The following is a 14,645-nucleotide window of genomic DNA, read 5'->3' as shown; positions in this document are numbered from 1 at the left end:
GGGGCACAGCACCCAGTCGAAGTTAGAACTGACCATCACAACCTCGAACATCTTCAGACAGCCCGTGCCTTAAACCAGCGGCAGATTAGGTGGTCACTTTTTTTTCCCCGGTTCCATCTTAAGATTTGCCATGTGAAGGCCTCCAACAACCTACAAACAGATGCTCTTTCTCGTAAGCTGGGAAATCCCCCCCCTCTGATTCTTCCCCCCCCGAGCCTGGCGGCAGCTGCGGTACCTCACTCTTGGGAGGAACTTAATCACTCTGAACAGGCTCAGGATGCTTTTGTCCACACAAAAGTGGAGGAATTGGGGCTAGCCTCTGGCCTCCCCCACTCTACCCCCTTCTCTTTGCAAGGTGGCCTGCTTTACCATTCTGGCCGGGTCTATGTGCCTTCTAGACCCCTCCATGAGAAGGTCCTCCATCAGTGCCACGAGTCCCCCACCGCTGGGCATTTTGGCTTCACCAAGACCCTGCACGGATTTTTGGTGACCTCGTGTGTGTCGGGACGTCAAGACCTATGTCGCCTCCTGCCCAACCTGCCAACAGGCGAAGGCCCCCTCAGGCAGGCCCATAGGACTGCTTCACCCCCTGCCAACCCCTCAGGACCTTGGAAACTGCTCTTCCTTGACTTCATCACTGACTTGCCTCGCTCACATGGTAAGACCACTATTCTGGTGGTGGTGGATTTGTTTTCTAAGATGGCCCATTTCATCCCCTGCTCTGGGTTGCCCACAGCCAGGGAGAAGGCGGAGCTTTTTTTTGGCACATGTTTTCCAGCTCCACAGATTGCCTGAGGGTCTCATTTCAGATAGGGGGGCCCAATTCACTGCCCATTTCTGGAGGGAGCTACTTGGCCTTCTCCATGTGACGCTCCGTCTTTCCTCCGCCCACCATCCACAGACGGACAGTCAACCGAGCGCACCAATGTGACTCTGGAGCAATATTTGTGCTGTTATGTCAAATACTAGCAAGATGACTGGTGTTCCTTGCTGCCTTTCTCAGAATTTGCTTATAACAATGCCTGCCATACTTCCACCCACCAAACTCCATTTTTTGCCAATTTGGTTACCACCCCAAGGTTTTCCCGTCCACCCTAGCTCCCTCTTCGGTGCCAGTGGCCCATGACTTTTTAGAGGAGTTGCAAGCGGTACACCACCTCTTACGGGACTCCCTCGAGCAAGCCAAGACAGCCTACAAGGCCTCTGCGGACTGGCGGAGCCAGCCGGGTCCGTCTCTGCAACTGGGGGACTGAGTTTGGTTGTCCACCCAATACCTCCCCTCTCACTCGCCCGCAAGGAAGCTCGCGCCTCGCCACACGGGGCCTTTCCAGATTATGGCCCAGATTAACCCTGTTGCTTTTCGCCTGGCTCTCCCCCCCTCCATGAAGATCCATCCTGTTTTTCATCAGTCTTTGCTGTCCCCCCTGGTTTCTGGTGACCCTCATCGCTCGGCCGGCTCCCCCCCGCCGCCAGTGCTGGTGGAGGGGGAGGACGAGTTTGAGGTCATGGAGATTCTGGACTTCCACCTTTCTCGTGGCCACCTGCAATATCTGGTGGACCGGAAGGGGTATGGGCCAGATGAGCGATCCTGGGAACCCACGGAAAATGTGCATGCTCTGTTGCTGCTGAGGCATTTCCACCAGCTGTACCCCCACAAACCCAGGGCCCCAGGGGAGGAGCACGAGGGGGGGCCTCATGGGAGCGGGGATGATGTCAGGGTGGAAACTGAGCCAATAGAGCCCCAGAGCAGTTCTGATTCCGAGGAGGAACAGCAATCCATGGGAGAGGAGCTCACTCATCCCTCACAGGCACAGCAGCTGGCAGAGATTCCTCCTGCCAGCATTCCTGGGATAGATAGTGACCCTGGCAGTGAGAGAGCGCTGGAGGGGGGCTTGCTGGACGCTCGGCGCAGACGCAGGGAGCGACGACAGGAGGAGGATGCAGAAACGAGGCGTAGCACTCGTTTGGCGTGAAAACAACGATCACGTCCCGAGGACCCAAGGGAAAGAGGGAGGATCTTGATTAGTATTAATTGATTAGTATTCTGAAAGAGTCATAAAGGAATAAAGTCTCAGAAATAATTCCTCGTCGTTTGTGTCCTGAGTTGGCTATTGGTGGGGACTGCAAGAGGCAGCTAGAGCGCTCCTGACACCACTGTGGCTTAAATAAGCCACGGTGGGTTGCAGTGATTGTGCAAATTGGCCCAAGTATGCAACCACTATAAACACATATTTTCTTTTCATAGTTAGCATGCATAATTTTAGAAAGAGTCCATCTTCCAACATTACCTAGTTTTCCTGAATAGTTCTTTTCCAGATCATGCTGCAAGAATCTGTTGTGAAGATAGGGTTGCTCTTTGTGTAATCTGAACTCAAGCTGCAACAAAAAACATATTTCAACACAATTACACTTCAGTGCAAGCATGTTATAAGCACTGCACTAGAGACGGTCACGTGGTGGCAGTTATTTATGACACTTAGAGCACAATCCTATGCATATTTTGACAGAAAAAAGGCCTACAACTCCCGACATGCCCCAGCCAGCCATGGGCATGCTGGCTGGGGCATACTGGGAATTGTAGGCCTTTTCTCTGTCTAAACATGCATAGGATCAAGCCCTTAACTGCTTTGTTTTTTCTCCTTTCTATTCTTGCATTGTTGCAGGATATTTTTGATACCAGCTAAATTAATATCTTGTTTGTTTAAAAAAAATTATAACAAAAGGAGTGCAAGACTGGGGGATGGGGAATGTGATGAACCGGATTGGAGAAGGGATAAGAGGTAGTGGCTGCTTCCACATGTCACAATTCTGAAGAATTCTGGCTTAATGTGAACAATCCAGCATGCTCGTGCATGTTTCTTGACTGCTCTCACTCTCCAAACATGAGTGGCTAAACAAACCGCGAAACTTCTGCCTAAGGTTTTATATCATGATGTGTGAATCCTGGTATATCACTCCCCCGACAAGCCAGAGCCATAAGCTATTGTTTGTTCTTGGCTTATGACTCTGGCTCATCTAGTAATAATAGAAGGTCAGATGCTTTAAGTCTGTGCCAAAGTGTATTATATATAAAATAGGATTAAACACGTCTACTGGTTATCTGTTTAAGAATAGCTTTATTAATTTCAACACATAAGTAGATGTACTTAGCAGATACAAAATATATTGTCTAGAACAGGGGTCATGCAATTACTTATCATGATAATTTTAACAGCAAAAAGAAGAAAATATGGACATTTTCATACAAAGTATTGCACAGACATCACAAGACTTCACAAAATACAAAGTACACTACACCACTGTACAGATTGGAACATTTGGGTTCTCTATATTTTGATAATAAAAATTCAGGTCTCACAGGTTTGGTTCTTTCTGCTGCCGATGTGCTTTGGAGAACCAAATGAAGCCCATAATTGTTAGCCTGCAAATTGGAAAGTGGTATTAATAACTTTCAGGAACATAAAATTTAAAAAACAGAAGGTGAAGAACATTAGACAAAAAGGAATGTTCTTTCTATAGGCAAAACAGCATATCTAAATTGATCGTGCTGATTAAATGTCCACAAGTAATAGATACTCCAATTTGAAGCAAACCTCCCATTTGAGAACCCAAGTATTTTTAAGAACTTAACCCTGAAATTGTTATACACAATTAGGTATACTTTGATAAAACACATAAATTACGCAATTCCAAGGCAAGGGCCAATCTGTGGCTATTCAGACATAATGCTAGACCAAGATTTAGCATTACAAGAACAAGTAGGCATGAGCTTTGGGCTCACACGCTTCCTCCTCAAACCATGCTCTGCAACCCATAGTTTGCGGGATTTAGACAGATCAGCAAACCATGGTTTGCTTGCACACTGTGACTAATCTCGGCACCCAAGCATAACACAGCATGCATATGCTCAAGATTTCTCCCTGCTTATTCTGGAATCACTAAACCATGGTTTAGAATTACAACTGAATGGCCTTTCTGTTTAAGGTGAATCTTTGCTCTTAGCACTAAACATAAGTAAATCTTATTGCAGTGCCTATAATACAACAGGAACAAATAGTGCAGCATTTGCTAAACTGATTCCCCAACTCTTCACCAGAGCATACTACTGCATCATGATGGTGCCTTGAAAAATTAGGATCCCATGATAGATATATCCCTCTGTGTCCTACAGTTGCACACACAACACAGGAATAAAACACATGTACAGAATACACACAAATATACATAACACATGTATAATATACAGTGAAGTGGGTTTTCCAGGGGGAAATTGAATAGGGTAATTGCACAGGAAAACTTTCCATTTACATCAGAAAATGTTCTGATGCCCTAACATATCCAACCTAATGTTCTGGACTACAACTCCCAGCATTCCTGACCATAGGTTATGCTGGCTGGGGCTGATGGGAGTTGAGGTCCAAAACATCTGGAGGGCACCAACTTGTCGAAGGCTACCCTAGAACAATCTAGTTTAGCAGGTTTATTTTACTTGTATTTCGTTTTGTTAAAAAAGCTAAAAAAAGGAACACATGTAATTTTTTTGTCCCAATATACCACAAGTATTTGACCTGGAATATCAGGGAGGGTGGATTCTTTCTAAGGCATACGTAGGGAGCAATCCTATGGCTGGTAGTCAGCGGCTAGACAGCCATAGGATAGGTCAGTTCCCTGAGAGCCGACCTCCACCCCCTACTGCACTGCCTCGTAGGCAGTGCGGATTGGCCCCGCACTCTGCGCCCATAAGAGGAACAAGGAGCGGCAAAAACTGGGTGTTCCCAGGGGCGTGGCAGGTGGACGTGCTGTTCTGATGCTTCCTATGGATCGTCCAGTGTCCGCCCTGCCCCCCGCTCCAACTTCCCACAGCTAGACAGCCAAAATCAGCTGTCTAGCCACGAATGCAGGGTGGTTGAAGCACAGAGGGGAAGATCCCTCTGCGGTGCTCCTGCCCTGCATTGGACAGGCAGTCGCCTCCGAGTTCAGAGGCAGCTGCCTATCCCGATAGGGTGATTTAAATGTTATATTCGTAGAATTTTTATTGGAATACTTCTAAAAATGTAAAGAAAATTGCATGTTATTCCCATACATTTTGAAATTTAAGGGAAAAAACCTAAGGTACTGAAAACCGTTGAGACACTAATTAATTTTAACAACCCAAAACTGTGCATGATATGACAACGACTCATCTATTTGGACAGAGTTCAGCTCTCTTGCACTGAGGTTGTTGGGGCACCTTTAGTCTCACTGCCACTATGTATTATTTCCATTTCACTCTGAAACATATATGTATTTCAGTGACATATATGTATTCTCAACCACTTGCTAGGCATAATCACTTGAAAAACATTAATTACAACTTTGAAACAGCCAAGTTCGTTTAATAGTGTATTTACAATCGGTGTACATTAATTTTTACTAATAAACGTATGAAAAGGACATTTTTCCATGGAAAAATTAAACACTGGAAAATGTTCTGCCCCACGTCACTGACAATAGACAGACGCATAATACACAGACAAGACACACGGTATGCAGGTTGCACATGCATGCTGTGAACATGCATACATGCAAAACATGTTTGCATGTGTGTGTTTCGGATGTGGCTGGGTGTTTTGCATGTATTTACACACAGACATAAACACACACATGCAAAATGCACACACACACACACACGGAACACATGCACACACAATACACACATGACACCCACAACACATGCATGCAAAACATACATGCGAATATACCCACAAAGCAGACTCCAGACACATATAAGACTCCCACAAAACACACACACATATAATACATAAACATACCAACAAAGCCACAGATACAAAAAAATGTGCACATCACTCACACATAAAGCACACAAAATATGCAAGATGCTCATGCAAAGCATTTTTCGAGCACCTGTTCTGCATGTGTCTTATGGATATTTTGTATGCCTGATTTGCACACGTCAGGGTGCTTTGACAGTGCTCTTTAGGAGCATGTGGGTGCCATTTGTGCATTGCATATTCATATGTGGTTGCACACTAGCACGTTGCAAAACACACCAGTTGAAAATACACAGAAGACAGACACAGGCAAAACATTGGCCTTCATTTTCTGTAATCTGCCTTGAGAGAGCTTTCTACCTGGAAAGGCAGGTTTTTAATCAAGTCCTGGATTTTTCTTATTGTTTCAAATTGTTTTGATATATGTGTGTCTGTGTGTATGCTGTTTGTTTATATGTTTGTATGTAAATGGTTTTTTATACTATCTATAATGTATTTTAATGCGTTTTAATCTTTGTAAGCCGCCCAGGGCGCTTCAGCTATCAGGTGGTATAAAAATGTAAGAAATGAATGAATGATGTATACAAATATATAAAATTAATTAATACGGGCACAATCCTATGCATATTTAGACAGAAAAAAAACATCCCACAATTCCCAGCATACCCCAGAAAGCCATGCTGGCTAGGGCATGCCGGGAGTTGGAGGCCTTTTTTCTAAATATGCATAAGATTGTGCCCTAAAAGGCGCAATTCTATGCGTGTTTAGACAGAAAAAACATCCTACAACTCCCAGCATTCCTGAGCCAGTGTGGCTGGCTGGAGAACGCTGGGAGTTGTAGGGCTTTTTTCTGTCTAAACACGCATAGGTTTGCACCCTTAGCCATCACTGCTGACAGCTGTCAAGCCATGATAAAGTACGATCCTAAACGCGGGGAAAACCCAACCTAAGTCCTACGTAGCACAGACCCACTGAAACGAGTGAGACCTCAACTGGTCCTGGCTAACTTAAGTCCTAGTCATTTCAACGGGTCTTCTCCAAGTAGGTCTTACGCTGGATTTCGCCCCGTGTTTACTCAGAAGGAAGCCCCTTTTTTCTGTCCGAACATGCACCGGCAGGGAATTTAGACATACGAACTGGGACCGAAATACAAATAAAAATGATATGAATACAACTGAACGGGACTACAACGCAATCTGAAAATGGAGAGGCGGAAGGGTCCCTCAAAACGAGGATGAACAACCCACGGCTCCGCCTACGGCCTTTTCTGTGGTGGCCCCCACTCTGTGGAACTCCCTCCCTAGGGAACTCCGCCATGCCCCCTCTTTAATGAGCTTCCGTCGTGCATTAAAAACGTGGTTGTTCAGGCAGGCATTTGGGGTGGGTTAGGGTATTTTAGAAAAAAAATTATGGTAGAATTTTATTGTTTTAAATTGTTTTATGGTGGGTTGTACATCGCCCAGAGCGGCTGGGTGACCAGCCAGATGGGCGATTAATAAATTTAATAATAAATAAATAAATAAATAAAAAATATGGCGAGGGGAGACGCTTCGCCACAAAGGCAGGCCGGCGGGGTGAGGCGCGGAGGGCGGCGGCTTCCCCGCTCCGCGCAGCCTCCGCCCTTCGGGGGCGCAGGCCTCGCCTCGCCGCCCCCCGCCGGCTCCCCGCTTACCGAGACGGCGTGTGCAGGCCGGGCCCCCGCGCCGGGGCGGCATTTGCTGGGCACCATGGCAACGGGCTCCAGCCTCGGCGGCCACCTCGGGCGGAACCCGCCGCTCTCTCCTCCTCCTCCTCCCTCCCCGGAAGCCGCTGGGCAATCACCATAGCAACCCCCGCTTCCGGGGGACGCTCTGCCCGCCCTCTCGTTTTCTCCCTTTCCGCCTCTCAGCATTCCACGGTCACCGCCTGAGGTAAAAGAAGTGGAGGAGAGACTCGCGGGAAGGGGGCGTGGCCGACGGACTCCGCCGCTGACGCTGCGGGCCAATCGAAACGCCTCTCCCCAAGAGAACAAGGATGCGATGGAACTATAGACATTTCGGGTTCCCGACTGAATGTGAGGGGCGGCCAACGGAGCGAGGGGCGTAGCGAGATAGACAGATGGACGGACGGGGCACTCTAGTGGCAGACCGTAGAGCGGCTTCCTCACCAACACCGTTCTTTGCGAAGCTCCTGCCACGCATTTGGCCGCGTTCCTATGGAAACCGGAAGTGTGGGTCGCGCGAGACGCTGGTCCTGTTTTACCTCTGGGGTAGCGCTTACCATGTGTGTTGTACAGCGCCTTGCACCTCTTGATTTATTTGTGTTTGTCACATTTGTTGTTGTTGTTGTTGTTGTTCAGTCGTGTCCGACTCTTCGTGGCCCCATGGACCACAGCACGCCAGGCCTTCGTGTCCTGCGCTCTCTCCCGGAGCGTGCTCAAGTCCATATTCATTGCCTCGGTGATGCTATCTAGCCATCTCATCCTCTGCCGTCCCCTTCTCCTTTTGCCTTCAGTCTTTCCCAGCATCAGGGTCTTTTCCAGGGAGTTTTCTCTTCGCATTAGGTGGCCAAAATATTGGAGCTTCAGCTTCAGTATCTGTCCTTCCAGTGAGCACTCAGGGTTGATTTCCTTTAGGATGGACTGATTTGACCTCCTTGCAGTCCAGGGGACTCGTAAGAGTCTTCTCCAGCACCACAGTTCGAAAGCATCAATTCTTCGGTGCTCAGCCTTCCTGATAGTCCAGCTCTCACAGCCATACATTACTACTGGGAAAACCATAGCTTTGATTAGACGGACCTTTGCCGGCAAGGTGATGTCTCTGCTTCTGACTATGCTGTCTAGGTTTGCCATAGCTTTCCTCCCCAGGAGCAAGCGTCTTTTAATTTCATGGCTACAGTCACCGTCTGTGGTGATCTTGGAGCCCCAGAAAGTAAAATCTGTCACTGCTTCCATTTCTTCCCCTTCTATATGCCAGGAAGTGATGGGGCCAGATGCCATGATCTTCGTTTTTTTAATGTTGAGTTTCAAACCAGCTTTTGCACTCTCCTCTTTCACCCTGAACAAGAGGCTCTTGAGATCCTCTTCGCTTTCTGCCATTAGGGTGGTATCGTCTGCATATCGGAGGTTGTTGATAATTCTCCCAGCAATCTTAATTCCGACCTCTGATTCATCCAACCCGGCGTTTCTCATGATGTACTCTGCATATAAGTTAAATAAGCAGGGTGACAATATGCAGCCTTGTCGTACTCCTTTCCCAATTTTGAACCACTCAGTTGTTCCATGTCCGGTTCTTACTGTTGCTTCTTGACCCTCGTACAGGTTTCTCAGGAGACAGGTAAGGTGGTCTGGTACTCCCATCTCTTTCAGCATTTGCCACAGTTTGTTGTGATCCACACAATCAAAGGCTTTAGCGTAGTCAATGAAGCAGAAAGAGACGTTTTTCTGGAATTCTCTTGCTTTCTCCATGATGCAGCGAATGTTGGCGATTTGATCTCTAGTTCCTCTGCCTCTTCGAAACCCAGCTTGGACTTCCGGTAGTTCTCGGTTCGCATACTGCTGAAGCCTAGCTTGTAGGATTTTGAGCATCACCTTGCTGGCATGTGAAATGAGCGCAATTGTGCGGTAGTTTGAACACTCTTTGGCGTTGCCCTTCTTTGGAATTGGAATGTAAACTGACCTTTTCCAGTCTTGCGGCCATTGTTGAGTGTTCCAAATTTGTTGGCATATTGAGTGCAGCACTTTAACAGCATCATCTTTTAGGATTTTAAATAGCTCAGCTGGAAGACTGTCATCTCCGCTAGCTTTGTTGTTACTAATGCTTCCTAAGGCCCACTTGACTTCACTCTCTAGGATGTCCGGCTCAAGTTCAGTGACCACACTATCATGGCTATCAGGGACATTCAGATCTTTCCTGTATAGTTCTTCTGTGTATTCTTTCCACCTCTTCTTAATCTCATCTGCTTCTGTTAGGTCCCTGCCTTCTTTATCCTTTATCATGCCCGTCTTTGCACAAAACGTTCCCTTGAGATCTCCGATTTTCTTGAAGAGATCTCTAGTCTTTCCTATTCTGTCGTTTTCCTCGATTTCTTTGCATTGTTCATTTAAGAAGGCCTTCTGGTCTCTCCTTGCTATTCTCTGGAACGCTGCATTCAGTTGGATATATCTTCCCCTTTCTCCCTTGCTTTTCACTTCCCTTCTTTCCTCAGCTACTTGTAAAGCCTCATCAGACAGCCACTTTGCTTTCTTGCATTTCTTTTTCTTTGGGATGGATTTCGTTGCTGCCTCCTGAACAATGTTATGGACCTCCGTCCATAGTTCCTCAGGCACTCAGGTCTAATCCCTGAAATCTATTCCTCACCTCCACTGTATATTCATGAGGGATATGATTTAGGTCATACCTGAATGGTTTAGTGGTTTTCCCGACGTTCTTCAATTTAAGCCGAAATTTTGCAACAAGAAGCTCATGATCTGAGCCACAGTCAGCTCCAGGTCTTGTTTTGACTGACTGTATAGAGCTTCTCCATCTTTGGCTGCAAAGGACATAATCAGTCTGATTTCGATATTGACCATCTGGTGATGTCCATGTGTAGAGTCGCCTCTTGTGCTGTTGGAAAAGAGTGTTTGCTATGATCAGTGTGTTCTCTTGGCAAAACTCTATTAGCCTTTGTCCTGCTTCATTTTGTACACCAAGGCCATGCTTGCCTGATATCCTGGTGATTTCTTGACTTCCTACTTTAGCATTCCAATCCCCTATGATGAAGAGGACATCTTTTTTTGGTGTTAGTTCTAGAAGATGTTGTAGGTCTTCATAGAACCGATCAACCTCAGCTTCTTCAGCATCAGTGGTTGAGGCATAGACCTGAATTACTGTGATGTTGAATGGTTTGCCTTGGATTCGTACTGAGATCATTCTATCATTTTTGAGATTGTACCCCAGTACTGCTTTTCCCACCCTTTTGTTGACTATGAGTGCTACCCCATTTCTTCTAAGGGATTCTTGCCCACAGTAGTAGATATGATGGTCACCTGAATTAAATTCGCCCATGCCTGTCCATTTTAGTTCACTGATTCCCAAGATGTCAATGTTCAATCTTGCCATCTCATGTTTGACCACCTCCAGCTTACCTTGATTCATTGATCTGACATTCCAGGTTCCTAAACAATATTGTTCTTTACAGCATCGGATTTTCTTTTCACCACCAGACACATCCGCAGCTGAGTGTCCTTTCGGCTTTGGCCCAGCCGCTTCACTCTTTCTGGCGCTACTTGGAAATTCCCTCTGCTCTTCCCCAGTAGTATATTGGACAACTTCCGACCTGAGGGGCTCATCTTCCGGCGTCATCTCTTTTAGCCTTGTGATACGTTCCATGTCTGCTTTTCAAGCACTTGCTTTCAAAGAGGGTTGCCATTACAGAAAAATAAAGTACCAGTAAAATGACAGCAATAACAAGACATATAACAGGCAGAAATTAAAATAGAGAGCTAGCATCTGTTAAATGAATTGCTATATAACCTCAGCTTATCATGGTGTGCGAAGCGCCTACTTGGAAGTAAGTCCCATCGCGTTCAATAGAGCTTACTCCCGGGTAAGAGCACACAGGACTGCAGTCACTTCACTCTGGTGCAGGATGAAATTTATCTCTTCCCCGTTCTTTATTACGGAAATGCCTGTTATGGGTTTTTACGGTTCCTTTACAAGCACCGGGGCAGCTAGGTTGGACCTTGGGGCAAAGTCCAGGACCCCAAATGACCACCCAGAGCGCAGCAGGTGATGTAACTCCCTTTTATTCCTGTGGCCGTGCAATGATTTAATTGAGTTTAAAATGCAAAACTTTTACTTTTTAGCAGGGTTGGTAAACAGCTTTGTTGTTCTAATATATCAGTAATGTGGAAGCCGTTTTACAGCACGAATGACAGCGGGTGGAGAAAGAGAAATGCTGGATGTGTGCTTTCCAATGGAAGTAATGCAAATGGACATCCAAAGGCTGACCCATTAAATCCAGGGTCTAGAATTACCTAGTGGCACCACTGTTTACAAGGGGATTAGGCATATTTGTTGAAAAATAAGTATCCATCAGCAGCTATTAACCATGACTGCTGTACAGAACTTCCATGTTCAGATGCAGTCTACCTCAAGACCTGCTCCTGAATCACAAGACAGTGCTCCTCTATACAGACAATTTCCCTGCTGATAGCAAATGAGCATGACAGGAAGGGGTCGGAATTTTCTGCCCTTGTTTTCTCCCAGACACCCTACTTTTATTTCTGTATTTGTAGGGAGGAGCATTTGGTCTTGTGATTCCCCAACCTGCAGCTTGAAATGGAACAGCTGAGATACTGGTTTAAATGCCAGTTTGTTGTGGTTGCTGTTTTTTTAGGGGGAGGCTATGATGGGCTTTGAAGGGGGGGGAAAAACACCTAATTTTTACTTGGACGTCTTGCATGCCAATCAACTCAGAACTTCATGTGTGCTGTTCTGCATTTTACTTGCTGTGGCAAACTTCACTTCTGGATCGGTGTTATTACCAGCTAGCAATATGATTCATCCATCCTTTCTACCTATCCCTGTTTACTAAAGACAATCTCTATTTCTCTGCAATCTGCCCCTATTTGTTGCCTTTGGGGAATACCTTGTGCACCACTGGCATAAAGGGACCAAATTCAACACAGCTCCCACGTCTTTAATAGTTGGCTGGTGCAGAAAAACGCATCCCCAGGTGCATCTTGTCATGCCATCCAATCACAGGGCTGAGAAAATCTGCCCCTAATTAAATGTTCTTCTGCACAGTACTTAAAAGTGCAGGAAGCCTCCTGTGGTTGCATTCCATGCATTCCACAAATTCATTATGCATTGTGAGGAAAGACTTTTTCCTGGACCAGACATCATTAATGTGCAAGAGCCAATGTGGTGTAATGGTTGGAACGTTGGACCGACACTGGGGAAACCCAGGTTCTACTTTCCACTCAGTCAGGCTGAGGAAGCTCACTGGGTGACTTGGGGCCAGGCACTGACTCGCAGCCTAACCTACCTCACAGGGTTGTTGGGAGGATAAAAGAGAGAGGAGGAAGACCGTGAAAGCTTCTTTGGGCTCCTTCCAAGAGGAGAAGTATCAGGATATAAATGTATCAGGAAGTATCAGGATATAAATGTAATAATAAATTTTGAAAAATAATGTATGGAATCCGTTGCCACAAGATGTTGCAAAGGCCACTGATTTAGATGGCTTTAAAGGGGGATTGGGTCAAGTTATGGAGAAAGAGGCCAGCTCTATCGATGGCTGTTAGCCGTGGTGGCTAAAGGGAACCTCCGTGTTCAAAGGCAGTATACTTCTCAACATCAGTGATTGGGGAACAACACCAGGGAAAGAGCCCTCTCTTCCAGGTAGTGGAGGCTGGTGGGTTCCATGTCAGGGAAGAGTTATAATCTAGCACTTCAGTTTTGGATGTGTCTGATCTCGGAAGCTAAGCAGGGTCAGCCCTGGTTAGTACTTGGAAAGGAAATCGCCTGGGAATCAGGCTTCCTGCATTGAGCAGCAGGTTCGACCATAGTCTTGTAGACCCCTTCCAACTCTATGATTCTATGATCTAAATCTTGGATAACTCCTTTAGAGTTCTGACTGGCTCTGACTAAAACCCAGAACAGAGTCAATGCCCCACTGACATTGGAGCCACCAGCCTCCACTGCTTTCAGGCCATGCTTGTGAACTCCCTGGAGGCATCTAGTTGTCCACCATGATGGCAAAGTAGCTGGACCTGATCTGGCAAGGCTCTTTCATCCGTATGCATCTGTAATAATTTCTCTATTTAAAGTGTTTTTATCCTACTCCTCAGCCAACAAGGGTTCCCCAGAGCGGCTCACATTCAATACATGAACAAGATAGTAGCTGCTCACAGTATAAAAAGACACGACACACAAGGAAAAGGGGATGGGGAAGGAAGAGGAAAGAAAATTAAGGGGGCAATCCTAGCAATTGTGCCCTCGATGATCAGAAGCCCCGAACTTGGAGGCTTCCGAATGTAGGGTGGGAGGAGCAGCAGAGGCGATCTTCACCTCCACATCCTCCTGCCCTGCATTTTGGGGGTCAGCGCTTCACAGATGGAGGCAAAGAGGCTGGCAGGGGCTCAGAGTAGCTCGGATCCTGGCCTCTCTGGACTCCTCCACCCACCGAAACGCCCCCTTCTCCCCTGCTTCGAGGGCACTTTCCGGACCTCTGAGGGCAGTTCTTTCTTCGCCGGCTGCAAGACAGTGGATCTCTGACTCCCCCTTCTAAGGTGGGAGTGCCGTCTCCGACTTCAGAAGGGGGAACCCCAGTATCCCATGGCTCCTGAGACAATGCCCAGCGGCCATCAGAAGGCTTCCTAAGGGTGCAATCCTATGCAAGTTTAGACATCTTGGGGAGGCCCTGCTGCCAAGAACCAGTGTAGCTCAGCCTTCCCCAATCGAGGGCCGTCCAAGTGTCTTTGGACTACAGCTCCCATCATTCCCAGCGAGCAGGGCCCAACCCATAGGGAAGGCACCGGCTTGTGGGGGGGGGGGCCTGTAGTCGGCGTAACTCAGCCTTCCCCGACCATGTGCCCTCCAGCGGTGTGCTGCACCACAACACCCATCATCCCCGACCAGCGCGCCCACCACTTGTGGGCTGCACTGCAGCTCCCATCATCCCCAGCAGGCATGCTCCAACGCATCTGGAGAGCTCCAGGTGGGTGACTTAAGAGAGGCTTCTGGGAAGCCGGATGCCCAAGCGCTGACCTGGCCCGGGCAGCAGGATGGCTCTCTCCGCACGCGCGCAGCGCAGCATATCGCTTCCCCCAGAACCACGTGGGAGGGATGGTGATTCCCCCTCCCCGGTTTGACATCTCCCCGTTTATAACGGACGCGAGGGGCTCCTTCTGGT

General features: G+C 47.3%; 1 protein-coding gene across 5 annotated transcripts in view; it reads right to left on the bottom strand.

The window, feature by feature from the left end:
• Positions 1–7,572, bottom strand: part of LRRC49 (leucine rich repeat containing 49) — a 65,116-nt gene extending 57,544 nt beyond the window's left edge. For 3 of the 5 annotated variants that reach the window (XR_014785308.1, XM_084816738.1, XM_084816737.1), the window contains exons 1-3: positions 7,444–7,572; positions 3,359–3,421; positions 2,289–2,376 (exon numbers count right to left, since the gene is read on the bottom strand). Coding sequence is in view for 4 of the 5 variants with exons in the window: in XM_084816738.1 (XP_084672864.1) it covers positions 2,289–2,376; positions 3,359–3,421; positions 7,444–7,500 (208 nt within the window). In the remaining variant the exon portion in view is untranslated. The remainder of the gene's footprint in view (positions 1–2,288; positions 2,377–3,358; positions 3,422–7,443) is intronic. The other 2 variants (XM_084816739.1, XM_084816740.1) reach the window with 1 other exon arrangement.
• Positions 7,573–14,645: the final 7,073 nt, after the last annotated feature.

This window comes from Heloderma suspectum, chromosome 11 (assembly GCF_057233095.1).
Source record: "Heloderma suspectum isolate Gila_16-S chromosome 11, 16-S_ref, whole genome shotgun sequence".
Taxonomy (NCBI): Eukaryota; Metazoa; Chordata; class Lepidosauria; order Squamata; family Helodermatidae; genus Heloderma; species Heloderma suspectum.
This window is presented reverse-complemented; position numbering and strand designations above follow the sequence as displayed.